This window comes from Takifugu flavidus, unplaced genomic scaffold (genome assembly GCF_003711565.1).
Source record: "Takifugu flavidus isolate HTHZ2018 unplaced genomic scaffold, ASM371156v2 ctg398, whole genome shotgun sequence".
Classification (NCBI taxonomy): domain Eukaryota; kingdom Metazoa; phylum Chordata; class Actinopteri; order Tetraodontiformes; family Tetraodontidae; genus Takifugu; species Takifugu flavidus.
The window spans coordinates 45,644-59,072 of record NW_026622018.1 but is presented as its reverse complement, the minus strand read 5'-3'; the positions used below and the strand labels follow the sequence as shown (position 1 = coordinate 59,072).

At 40.6% G+C, this 13,429-nt stretch overlaps 1 protein-coding gene and 1 long non-coding RNA gene across 2 annotated transcripts; both read left to right on the top strand.

Moving 5' to 3' along the window:
- The first annotated feature begins 1,525 nt into the window (after nt 1-1,525).
- LOC130520483 (ornithine decarboxylase-like) lies at nt 1,526-12,587 on the top strand. The gene is made up of 8 exons (XM_057024180.1): nt 1,526-1,648; nt 1,723-1,896; nt 1,988-2,160; nt 10,049-10,265; nt 10,787-10,867; nt 10,966-11,128; nt 11,710-11,825; nt 12,019-12,587. The coding sequence occupies exons 1-8, from the start codon at nt 1,529-1,531 to the stop codon at nt 12,259-12,261; spliced, it is 1,287 nt and encodes a 428-aa protein (XP_056880160.1). The 5' UTR covers nt 1,526-1,528; the 3' UTR covers nt 12,262-12,587.
- LOC130520484 (uncharacterized) lies at nt 7,878-9,524 on the top strand. The gene is made up of 2 exons (XR_008948870.1): nt 7,878-8,803; nt 8,955-9,524. It is a non-coding gene; the product is annotated as an uncharacterized LOC130520484 (long non-coding RNA).
- Nucleotides 12,588-13,429: the final 842 nt, after the last annotated feature.

The window sequence follows — 13,429 nt, the reverse complement described above, 5'->3', positions numbered from 1 at the left end:
TGGACAAAGAAAAAAATTCTGCACAAGAAAATATGTACACCTTTTCTATATGCACAAAGTGTTCACATATAGGTCTGAATAACACACAGTTCATTCATCCCCATTCATGTAAACACAGACCTAGCTTCATTAAGATCTTTTAGTGTGCCGTGGTTTAACCTATTCATACACATTTTTTGTTGGCCCACCTGTGCTTGTGCGTTCATCCTTTGTCACTTGGTTCTTAGGACACTATGTTGGTAGTTTAGCAACAGCGAAAGAGAGAGCGTGACCTGACTGGTTTATCCCATTTGCTTACTGCCATATCCCATCTTCAACCCAACACACATAATATGCCTCATCAGAGGTATCACATCTTTTTTGCTTTTATTTCTGGCGATTGCATGACAATGAATTTCTTTATGAAATAATATTTCCTTTTTGTATACAAACAGAACGAGACAGCAAAGTCAAAATGGGTAAAACTATAGCATGGTTCTGAAAATTGAGGTTTATGTCCTATCATAGCCCAATATACATAAGGCTAAGAATACAGCCAAGGGCAATCCATTGAGTTAAAGGCTTGCTTTGTTTTTTACAGTCCTGTTAACTCTTGACTCTCTTTTTTATTGAGTCATTAACTTTCTGTGTTGCAGGAGGGAAACTGTCCCACTGCAGACATGCAGCATCATTTGGGTGAGTATGGAACAGAGGCCAGTACCCCTGATGAGTGAATTGCATGACATTGTTGGCTGCATTGCTCCTTTAAATGGTCAACTGGCGAAGGATTATGCCCCAGCTTGTTATAAGTAGATGCATGTTCAATTTTAAGTGGAGCACCACTGGTTCACGTGCACTATGGCAGATGTGCAGAGTGTCAATCTCATTGTCCAACATGGTGTTTTAAAATCAGGCCATCAAATATGATGAGAGGGTTTATAGTTTGGAACTTCTTTCAATCAGACAATAAAAAGGGATAGAGATGAATAAGAGACTCACACCAACAACCCAGTGGTTTGGGGGTATCCAGTGCACAAACACAAATGTGCACTTGCTCAAATTCTGGAATGTCAAAAGGAATACATTAACACAGGATGATTTCTAGCACTACTATATTTATCAGTGTTGTAGCACAGTGGAGCTGAACATGTGTAGAAAAAAACCCAAGAAGAACCTACTGGCACATTTGATGGCTTTGAGTTCAAGAAAAACAAAGAATCAAGAAATAAAAAGTACATAGTGGTACTTAGTCAGAGCATCAACGTCAAGTGCAGTACCTGGATAAATGTTAATCTCTCCCTTTTGTCATTTTCCATTTTCACAACACTGAATAAGGGAAATCTGAATGTACTGGGCACATTTTTGAATTCTGAATTACCAGGTAATCAACAGCTGCCCCTTGATTAATCTTTATCAAGATGTAAAAAGAATGGAATACCTTCCTTTTTCTATTTTAGAGCGCAGCTGTGAACACAGTTTTTTTTCCAATGTAAACTGTGACTTAATCTACTTATTTATGTTTTGTTTTTCTTCTTTTGCAGCACAATTAATGTCAAAGAGACCAACCATGAATGACGTTTGGCCTGATAAGTGTGGTGTTTACATTTTAGACAATGAAAGTACTGCCACACGATTCATAGACAAGAAAATTAAAGAGCTTGACTCAATGGTGAGTGAATCTCTAGATTTAAGTTTAAGATTAAAATGCCATTTTCAAATGTGAGCTTTGCTTTACCAATTTAGGACAGTGAAGAACCTTTCCAGGTGCTGAATTTAGACACTCTGATCCAGATGCACCTGAAGTGGCTCTCCTACTTGCCTCGAGTCAAGCCTTTCTATGCTGTCAAGTGCAACAGCACAGAAACAGTCCTGAGGACGCTGAACGCTCTGGGAACTGGCTTTGACTGTGCAAGCAAGGTTCCCGAAAATATTTTCCACAATTAAATGCTCTCTCCATTTGTCAATGTTTCTTTTCAGTTTGCTGACCTGAAATATGTTTTCTTAACAGGGTGAGATCAGTCAGGTTCTGTCCCTTGGAGTAAAACCTGAAAACATCATCTATGCACATACAACAAAACCGCAGTCACACATTAAATATGCCTGCGCTCAGGGAGTTAATTTAATGACTTTTGACAATGAAGAGGAATTACGAAAAGTTTCCCGTTGTCACCCCAAGGCCAAGTAAGTGAAATAAAGTGTAGTCTATAAACGTTGTATGACAACATACAGGGTGCCATTTGTAAAGTGGCTCATTCAAGAAATAAGAGCAGCATTTTGTCACATTTAGCCTCAAAACAATTTCAAAACAGCAGTGTGAATTTGTTAAGTTACTTTAAGTTACTTATTTGACAATTATAACAATTATAATATAATTTCCCATGTTAAAAATATATTAGTTAATTCTTACATGTAAATATTAAATTTTCCACTTAAATATTAAATCTAAATGCAAATGGTAAATCTAAATCTCCCGGCTTGATCTTTTCATCTACAGAACAAAGTACCAAATTAAGCCCAGTATATCAGGTGATAAGAACATTTTCTATCAGTAAAATAACTAAAATAACAACAATAAATTTTGTTTCAAAAGTTGCATTTGCAAATTTGTCGACACTCAAGGGGTGAGGCCTATGCTGCTGGACGAGGGAAGAGTTTCTATTGTTGGGGCTGACCTGGCTCTAGCATGGGCTACACCTTCTGGGTTACACACACACACAACACACACACACTGTGAGAAGGATTATTGTTATTGTTGTTATTAGTATTATCTTTAAATGCTATTGTATGTAGACTTTGAGTGTTTGAGGAATGTTGATAGGAAAGGAAGAACATGAGAGTGTCGTAAAGTGCTGAAGCTGCTTACTTTTAAGCTCAGCACTCAGACGTATCCTGTTGGTCAGGATTAGAGAAGTTTGTAAAGATGTCAGAAGACAATGAATTATGAGATCCTGTTTAGACACCCATTCTGTTTGCACCAATAAAAGAGGTGAGCGAGCAGCAGACGGACGGAGTTGACAGAGGAAGCTTGAACTGCTGCTCGGCTCCCCCTTTGCAAAGGACTCCAGTTGTTTGCGTGGTTACTCTGAGTCTAGTGAACGAACAGCGCGGGTGATCAAAACTTCATCCTCACAAAATTTGGTCCTTCGAGCCAGATCCCAAGATCTGGAGAGGAGCGCCGTGGGACGACCGAACGCCGAAGTCTGCGCAGCCGGAGTCAAAAAGACGTCCGAATCGAAAGACCTTTCATCACGAGTTGACGGAAGGCCGGTCTTCGTCCCTCCCAGGGCGACCATCTCCAGTGACGGGAAGAAGGCACCAAAACAACTCAGAGAGAAACCATAGAGGCAACGGAGTGAGTATAAGACACGAAAAGCGCTACACGGAATATACCGCGGTATTACCTGCCTGGCCATCAGGAGAGAAGCAGAGGCAAGATACACCCGCCTCCTCGGAGGTAGAAGCTTGGTGTATACTCTCCTGATTAAAAAAGAGGGGTTATAAGGCCATGGCGGAGGGACTGAACTAGATATCCTGTAGGGATTGAGGGTTGTTCAGTCGGGAGATCAGGCGTCTCCATTCAAATACATAAAAACTGATAAATAAAGTGCAAACATGGGCAACCAACATTCCACAAAAGGTGCTGAATTCGAAATCCCAGCATCATGTAAACACATGGAAGACAAATATCCAGGTTCATGCTCATATGTGCAGCTGTGGATGACTAAGTTCGATTGGGATGGTAACTTAGACAGGCCAGGCAATATTATAAAATTAAAAGAAGATTTAATAGAATATGGAAAGAAACATCCAAGAGTAAATGTGGGGTTGACACAATGTCACCTCTGGCTCACTGAATCAAAATAAGAGAGAAAAACAAAATCAAGAAAAAGAGAACCCAGCAAGTCCTCATGTGCGTTAATGGCAAGAAATGGGGCACTGTTAGAGGAGATTGGGTCCCAGTGGATCCAGCCACTCAACAACCATGGCAGCCTGGCAGCCAAGAACTAAATGACAGACTTGACAGACTGTACGAGCGCATGCGAACTACTTTTACCAGACGAGCTGACTACAGCGCCATTACGGCCACAAGACAAAAGACTGACGAAAGTTTTGAAGACTATAGTATCAGAATGAAAGATGTGTTCCGGAAAAATAGTGGAATTCTGTATGCGGAAGATCCAGAAGGTCCCTACCAACAGCAGTTAAAGCAAGCTATACATGGGGGATCAAAATCAGAGATAAAAACCTGGGTAGAGAGACAGTTAGTTGATTTTGGAATTTGTAACCTAGGCCGCTATGAACAACATGCTATGCATGCTGAAAGACAATGCCAAAAAAGTAAGAATCAGTTAACAGGCATGTTTTTCAATGCCAATCCTTTCCCAGGCCGAGGGCGTGGGCGAGGCCGAGGCGGAAGGGGAGGAGGAGGCAATTCCCGTGAAAATGATCAGTGTCATTATTGTAAAAATTTTGGACACTGGGAACGTGATTGCAGAAAGAAACAACGTGACCAGAGATATAATAGGGGACAGCAGCAAGGTTCTAATCCACCTCAGCTATGACTAGAACTGGAAAAAGATGTCACAAAAATTAAAACAAATCAGGCACAAAATTTGACCAATTTGAAAAAGATGACCTAGAAGATGTTTTAGATTTAGAAACCATCTTCCTGTTTGCTGAAGGCAAACCAGAAATACAACTGACCGTGTTAGGCAATTCTTTAACATTTTTAGTAGACACGGGTGCAGGTAAATCAGTAATTAGAGATCCAATAGCTCTAAAGCCAACTTCTACACAGATTTTTGTGAGATCAGCAAATGGTCTCGTAACTAAAGAAAGAATGTCAGTTCCTGTAGATGTTTGTGACCCTGTAAGTGGAATCACACTTAAAGCCCCTTTCGTGATCTCCACCACATGTCCCGTAAATCTATTAGGAAGAGATCTTATCTCTCAGCTTCAGTTGATGATTCGTACCACAGCCGAAGGGATGTGGTCTGTAGATAGAATGGTTGATTTGTGGGTAAGGGAAGGAGGGACGTGCAGTAAATACTGGTCACTCAACATTCCTGAAAAACAGCCCCCTCCATTCTCTGACCCAATCACTATGTTATATGGTAAAGCTCTGTCATACTTACAGCCTGAAGCCCAGCTCCACAATCAAACTGACCTGCATGTAACCATGCACGTGGAGCGCACTGGTGGATTCTGTAAATCAGACTCACACGGCACATCAAGCTATGCAGAGAAGTTTGCTAAACTTAAAGATCCACAAATGATTGTAATTATGCATCTATATGTGTGTGGTCAGACCGCTGTCTGCACGGCAGGAAGCCTTTCCGCCGAAGCAGCAGCGCTATTCAAAGTGTCAGGTTCTGTACCACATGTTTCTATTGCTAAACCGCTTAAGAAAAGATGGCAAGACTTGGGAAGTGACGTAAAACACTGGAGCAGCCTGCCCTATAGGCCTAAGGGTGAGGTTGATTTTAATGATCAGTTCCAGGTGTGGCGTATTCCCCTTAAAGCGTGGTTGCTGACACATCCAGCAACGCACCTCACAGACCAGAGTTCATGAGAAGAAGACATCTTCCTCACGCAGAGGAAGAGGAGAAGCTGAAAGAGCTTCCCCCTGAATTATGGTCGGAAGGACCTGCAGATGTAGGTCTTATAAAAGGATCAGAACCTGTAAAAATAATCCTAAATCAGATTATAGACCATTTCAGAGACAATATCCCCTTAAGACTGATGCACAGGAGGGTATTGTTCCGATATTTAACTCACTGCTTAAAGCAGGAGTCATCAGAGAGTGTCCTGAGTCTCCTGTAAATACACCCCTATTTCCAGTAAGGAAGTCACCACCATCTACCGGCTGGCGGATGGTGCAGGACCTGCAAGCTGTAAACGCTGCAGTGGTCCCTAGGTCTCCCTTAGTCGCAGATCCATACACTCTGCTGAATGACTTAAACCCTGAACATCAGTGGTACACGGTGATCGATGTATCCAATGCATTTTTCTCTGTACCAGTACATCCAGACAGCCAGTTTTGGTTTGCATTTACGTTTCAAGGACGGAGGTATACCTGGACAAGGTTACCTCAGGGCTACTGTGAGAGTCCCACAATCTTTTCTCAGTAATGATGTCATCATTAGCTAAGTTTAAACCTCCGTGTGGAAGTCAAATCCTCGTCTACGTGGATGACATCCTCATGGCGTCAAAAACAGAGGCAGATTGTTGGTCAGACACGCTAGCATTGCTACACTGGCTAGCCTCTCAAGGCCATAAATTAAGCAAAAGCAAACTGCAACTGGTGAAGCAGGAAGTGGTTTATTTGGGCCATGTTTTGACACATAATGGAAGAGCTATTCTTGAGTCGAGGAAAACAGCAGTACTTGATGCTCCAAAACCAAAAACAAAGAAGCAGATGATGTCATTCTTAGGACTAGTGAATTTTTGCAGATCATGGATCTTAGATTATGCGAAAATAACTGCCCCTTTACAAGCATTGATGTATGATAATCCCTTAGCAATGACTGATGTGTTAACATGGACCCCTGAAGCTGAAGAAGCATTTGTGTACATAAAACAGGCCCTTGTAAGTGCTGGAGTGTTAAAGCTGCCAGACTATCAGAAGCCTTTTGAGCAGGTCGTAGATTGCAAGGGTGACTTTATGACTTCAGTTTTATTGCAGAAGCACGGAGATAAGAGGCAGCCAGTGGCCTACTACTCCCACAAGCTAGATCCCGTAGCTTGTGCACTCCCGCCATGCGTTAAAGCAGTGGTGGCAGCATCTGAGGCAGTAAAAGCCTCCGCAGGAGTGGTGCTATATCATGAGCTAACTTTGCTAGTTCCACATGCAGTGTCAATACTGCTGCTACAAAGTAAGATAGCATTCCTGTCGCCCGCACGTCATCTTTCCTGCATGGCAGTGTTGCTGTCTCAGCCGAATCTGACGATTCGTCGCTGCACAACCTTAAACCCAGCGACGCTGCTACCCACCACAGAAGAGGGACACCAGCACAACTGCCTGGATGAGGTCTCCATTATGGTCCTGCCGCGACCAGATCTTAGTGATGTCGCGTTGACTACAGGACGGATACTCTTTGTGGATGGATCATCGAGAAAGGATGACTGTGGACGCACTAGAACTGCCTATGCAGTAGTCACAGCAACTGAGGTGGTGGAGGCGAAATCACTTCCCTCCTCCTATTCTGCTCAAGCTGCAGAACTCGTCGCACTCACACGTGCTTGTGAACTAAGCAAAGGACAAGATGTTACCATTTACACAGATAGTCAATATGCATTTTCCACGCTGTTTGTGTTTGCTCAACAATGGAATTTGAGAGGGATGAAAACTTCGATGGGCAAACCGGTCATGCATGCAGAACTGTTAAAAAAGTTATTAGCTGCAGTACAGCAGCCACGTAAAATAGCTGTATGTAAATGCACTGCACATACTAACAACACAGACGCAGTCTCACAAGGCAATGCCTTTGCTGACAAAGCCGCAAAGGCTGCAGCAAATAACAACACACTTCTTGATAATGGTAAGGAAGACTCATTTAGCCTAGAACCTGCAGATAATGATATTCTGAAAGAAATGCAACAAAGTGCTCCAGAAAAGGAAAAGGCCATGTGGAAGAAGCGAGGAGCCAAACTGGATGATAAAGGACTATTAACCATAGGAAACAAGCCAATCCTTCCCCGGAATATGCATAAATGGGCAGCATTAGTGAGCCATGGGCCATGCCATGTCTCAGGAGGGATGGTACAGATGGTTAATGAACATTATTATACTATAGGATTTCATACCTACTTAAAAAATTTTGTTCACAATGTGCTATTTGTGTAAAACACAGCCCACAGGGAGCATAAGGCCCCTGCAGGCACTACACACATTACCAAATCATCCATTTCACACAGTTTTTCTAGATTTTATTCAGCTAACACCATGTGAAGGTAAACAATATTGTCTAGTAGTGTTAGATGGATTTACTAGGTGGGTGGAAATTTTCCCCACGGCAAAAGCAGATGCACTGACAGTGGCAAAAGTTTTATGTAGAGAAATCATTCCCAGGTTTGGCATCCCGAAGGTCATCTGGAGCGACAATGGAAGCCATTTTGTAAATGAGATAGTGAAAACTGTAGGAGTAACTTTGGAAATTGATTTGAAGAACCACTGCGCCTACCACCCTCAGAGTGCAGGGTTGGTTGAAAGAGTCAACGGTACTATTAAGAACAGACTGAAGAAATGTATGGACGAGACAGGAAAGAACTGGATGTTTTGTCTCGACCTGGTGAAATTATGGATGCACATAACACCACACAAGAAAACAGGCATCACACCCTTTGAAGCATTATATGGGCGGCCTTATTGCCTACCATACTTTGCAACAACAAATGAGTTAGAACATGTTGAGGAAACAATAGCAGATTATCTGAAAAAAGTATTACTCAACCGATGTGTGAATACAGTAAATGTTCTGCCTAGTCCTGTGTCTTCCACAGATTCCACCCCCCAGGAACCCATTCAACCGGGCGACTACGTGTGGGTGAAGAAGTTTGTGCGGAAGAGGTGGAACACGCCTAGATGGGAAGGTCCTTATCAAGTACAGCTGACCACAAAGACTGCAGTTCGAGTGGATGGGAAACTGTCGTGGATACACCTTTCCCTTTTAAGAAACAGAAAATTCTTCCAGGTGAAGGCGAGGGAGCAGTGGCGGACTGTCCGTAAACGGCTGACGGCCTGTATAGGTCCAGCAACGGCTGAACCCCGTCGGAACCTGTGAAGAGGCTCTAAAAGGAAATGAAGTTGTTCTTCCTAATTGTGGTGAGTGCTGTGACGGCAGGACTCGTGAGTTTTGGCCTTTGGAACTTCCGACAGGAGGGAGGTAATCAGGGACAGAAAGAGGCTAGTACCTCTTGTTCGGGGTTGCATTGGCCGGCTCGTGGGATCAGTTGTTACTAGTACTATGCTGCAGGTGGAAGAACAATCTCTACTGGACGACGATGAAGAGGAATCGGAAGAAGAATGGATCAATGTAATACAAGATGTAAAAGAAATGTTCAAGATGTCTTAAGCTGTACACATGTTGAATTCTGAGTGTAAGAAATGTGTTTCTAGGAAAATGACGTAATGCATTGAAATTTCATGAAAATGTAAAGATGTAATACTGATGACGAAAATCTAGACGCATTTAACGATAAACAGGAGGGAAATGTGTGAGAGGATTATTGTTATTGTTGTTATTAGTATTATCTTTAAATGCTATTGTATGTAGACTTTGAGTGTTTGAGGAATGTTGATAGGAAAAGAAGAACATGAGAGTGTCGTAAAAGTGCTGAAGCTGCTTACTTTTAAGCTCAGCACTCAGACGTATCCTGTTGGTCAGGATTAGAGAAGTTTGTAAAGATGTCAGAAGACAATGAATTATGAGATCCTGTTTAGACACCCATTCTGTTTGCACCAATAAAAGAGGTGAGCGAGCAGCAGACGGACGGAGTTGACAGAGGAAGCTTGAACTGCTGCTCGGCTCCCCCTTTGCAAAGGACTCCAGTTGTTTGCGTGGTTACTCTGAGTCTAGTGAACGAACAGCGCGGGTGATCAAAACTTCATCCTCACCAAACACACACACACCACACAACACACACAGACACACAGAGAACATTTCTCTTGTGATAAACTACCTGGAGGTAAGTTTACTGTTCTTTGAAATTGAAAGGATGAGCTGCTTCACAAAATAATTTCTTTATTTCTTTTTCACTGAGGTCCAGAGTAGAGTTTGGGAGACACTAGGGAAGATACAGGAATGTCTGACCATCCCATGCATGCATTTGAAATAGTTTCAATGTGTCTACTTTGGGAGTCCCAAATTGTGTCTACTAAGAGTGGCATTTTTTATTTACACATATGTATAGATTCAGATGATTTCTTCACCTTAAATTTCTGCAAGAATGGTTATTCTTTCATGATACTAAGCTACATGTTTTTTTTTATTGCCAAGTTTGGTTTAATATGTCACAATTGATAAATTGAATACACACAGGAAATGGAGTTTTGAATATATCATTCCAGACTAGTACTCCGAATTGCAGTGGATGACTCGTCATCCTTCTACAGACTTAGCTCAAAGTTTGGAGCAGGACTCAGCACAACTAGTAGGCTGCTGGAATGTGCTGCAGAGCTGGGCCTAGAAGTTGCTGGCGTGAGTTTTCATATTGGCTCTAAATGCAGTCAAAGTTTGGCTTTCAGACAAGCCATTGCTGATGCCCGAAGCGTTTTTGACACAGCGGTAAGTGATGTCAAGTTTTAAGTCTTAATTTCTCACATAATGAGTTCCATTATGTATGAAATACAAGTGAAAGTGGGTAATTTGGTCTGGAGGTAGTATAAGGTATATTTGTATTTAATGTTAATCTATGTAAGAGGACATAATAGAAATGAATTAAACTCTCTTGCAACAACACTAGGTCATCTTATAAATAAAAATTACTCTTCATTACTACTGGCATCTTCTGTGTTACTTCCTTTTCTCTGTGTTCTCGAACAGAGTAGGACTACTTTAGTCAAAGGTAACAATTCAAGTCCTTTCAACAAGAAGGGTTTTTCTAAAAACTAATGAGGACAATTAAAGAGTAAAGCTGATACCATGTATTGTGTTCAAGGAAAAATATTGCTTGAATTGGTTTATATTTATTTAATTGGTTTATATTTATTTAACACACTTTTAAGATGTGTTATTCTTTATGAAATTGGAACAAGTCCATTGGAGTTTCACTGAAAGCTGTTGTAAGATGATGACATTTCCTTCAGAAACTGTTGGGCTTCCAGTTCAGTCTGTTGGACATTGGTGGAGGTTTCTCAGGGAAAGACTTTCCAGTGACTCTTCAAGAGGTACAGAAGATCCTGTTGATGTAGCTGGACATGGTCTTGGTCCTCGTGTCCAGGACATCTGATGAAATACTGAAATATTTGGTGTTTTACCTTTCTAGTTTTCAGAAGTCATCAATGGAGCACTTGATGAATATTTCCCATTTGAAAGTGGAGTGCAGGTTATTGCAGAACCAGGTCGGTACTATGTGGATTCAACCTTCACACTTGCAGCCAACGTCATTGCTAAAAGGGTCATCATGGAGGATATGAGAAAAGAGGGAGGTATGTTTTTAGTTGGCCTTTGAGCCAACCTAAACACGCTGCACATCATTATAATTGACTATACAAGTCTTCTTTTTTCTTTGCATTAGAATACAGTATATTTGTGCAGTTTAAGTTGGTCTTGTTGAATTGTCTTTTTATATGCATTACTGTATTATTAAATTAGAATAAAGTGTATACAAACGGTTTCATTTTGTTGACTTTGCCATTATCAAAAACATTCTTGCATTGGACATATTTCATCTTTAGAACAAACATCTGCAGATTTCATGAACATCATGACATGAAATCATGTTTTGGATGCAAAAAGGTTTATATTTTCATCCTTATTTGATATCTTCCAATTCTCTTGTCCACCACTGTACATGTATGGCAGATTTAAATATAAGAAACCTTTGAACAGGCCTAGTATAAGTGCAATCCTAATTTCTGAGTACAAACTGTCTAACATTGTCAGCAAAATGGAAATAGGTGTTTCAGAGAATTTTGTTTTGTTTTGCACTGACCTGTGACGTGGTCCAAACATGCTTGGAATCTACGGGTGGAAAATGATTTTTAAGAGATGTATTGGTGTCTTCCAGAGAAAGAAAGTCCTGAGAAACTGATGATGTACTACCTGAGTGATGGTGTGTTTGGCTCCCTAAATTCTGTGCTGAAATTTACAGACAAGAATGAAGTTACACCCTACCTTCACAGGGTAAGTATAACAAAAAATCACTAAGTAAAAAATATTCAAATTTGTTGTCTTTGATATTAGTGCTTTTAAAAGTATAACAACGGGTGACTTAGTTCCGGCGAACTTAATTTAGGATTTTATTTAGTATTACAGTATTGCCACCTGAGAAAAATAATTTGTGAGAGTACTTTTTTGTTTTTGGTGACGTGAGCAGGCTGTGGACAACGATGAGAAGAGATACAGGTCAGTCATCTGGGGTCCGACCTGCCACAACATTGACAAAATCGTTGACAACTACTTGATTCCTGAGCTACATGTTGGAGACTGGCTTCTTATTGACAACATAGGTGCTTACGGCATTTCCATAAGCACTGAATTCAATGGATTTAAAAGATCAAGTATTTACTCTGTTGTCACAAATGAGACTTGGCACACCCTCAACCTTTCCTCACAGTAACAGCTCATTGCTACAGTATCCTAAAAATCTTTCTATCGACATATTAATATAGCTATTTTCCAGATGATTTATTAATATCTATTTTGACAGATTATAGCAGTTAGTATATTGTAACTTCATCTCTCCCCCTAAGGGCTGGTGTGGGGAGTCTCATCCTTGTCTTGATGTTTGATCCTTGATGTTTCAGATTCTTCACACTAACCTCCATCTTTTTCTTTTTTAACTAAAGTACTGATAAATAATGCTTGGATAAAAATGTGTCTGGGTTAACCCTCCTTAACAGTTTCCTCGGATATTTAAAGTCCATGTAGATTGGGAAGAAACCTTAAACTGTACTATTAATGAAATAGTGGGGGTTTTTTTAGACCAAAATTGAGATTGATTGGCTTGTGTTGTCAATAAGGAATGTATGATGTACAGTGACTTGCAAATCTGTTCCTATACAATAAATAAATTCCTAATCTCAATGTTTGTGTTTCAAGTCCATGAATAAGCATTAAAATGTGAATGAAGAGAAGTGAACAGGAGAGAAGAAACCTTCAGTAGGACCAGGCTCACATTAAAAAGACCATCGTGCAGACTTTGATTTTCTGAGATATATATCCTATCATATACACTAGTCTGAGAAATTGTTCCCATTAGGTTTGCTTATATGTGAGTCTGTATCTAAAAAAGTCTATAAAGTGAGTGCAAATTCTTATGAATGCAACTCTAATTTGTACAGCTATGAAGTCTTCACTATGAACAAGAATTCAGGTTTGTGGGTACATGCAAAAAAGTGTATATATGTGTTACACCCACTCACCCATCTTGGTTATATTATCATCATAAGTTGTGTTGTGAAGTGGGCTTTAATTTTCTTGTCTATGAATCGTGTGGCAGTACCAAGCCTGTCGAGAGACAGACAAAAACATACCAACCAATGTCGATGTCAAGGGACACAAATAAAGGCAGTTTAACCCTTTTACATTACAAAGAAATCAAAGGAAGTCTGTGCAGTTAGCCTGAGTTTCTGGAAACGTTACTTTATATTCAAAGTTTATTGTATATACAGTGGAAACGTGAATACATTTCACCAGAACTAGCAATAGACAAATGCTTTATGTTAAAGGAAACAAGTTTAATGTAACTGTCTGTTCACAGTTAAATGTTGAATCATGAAGTTACA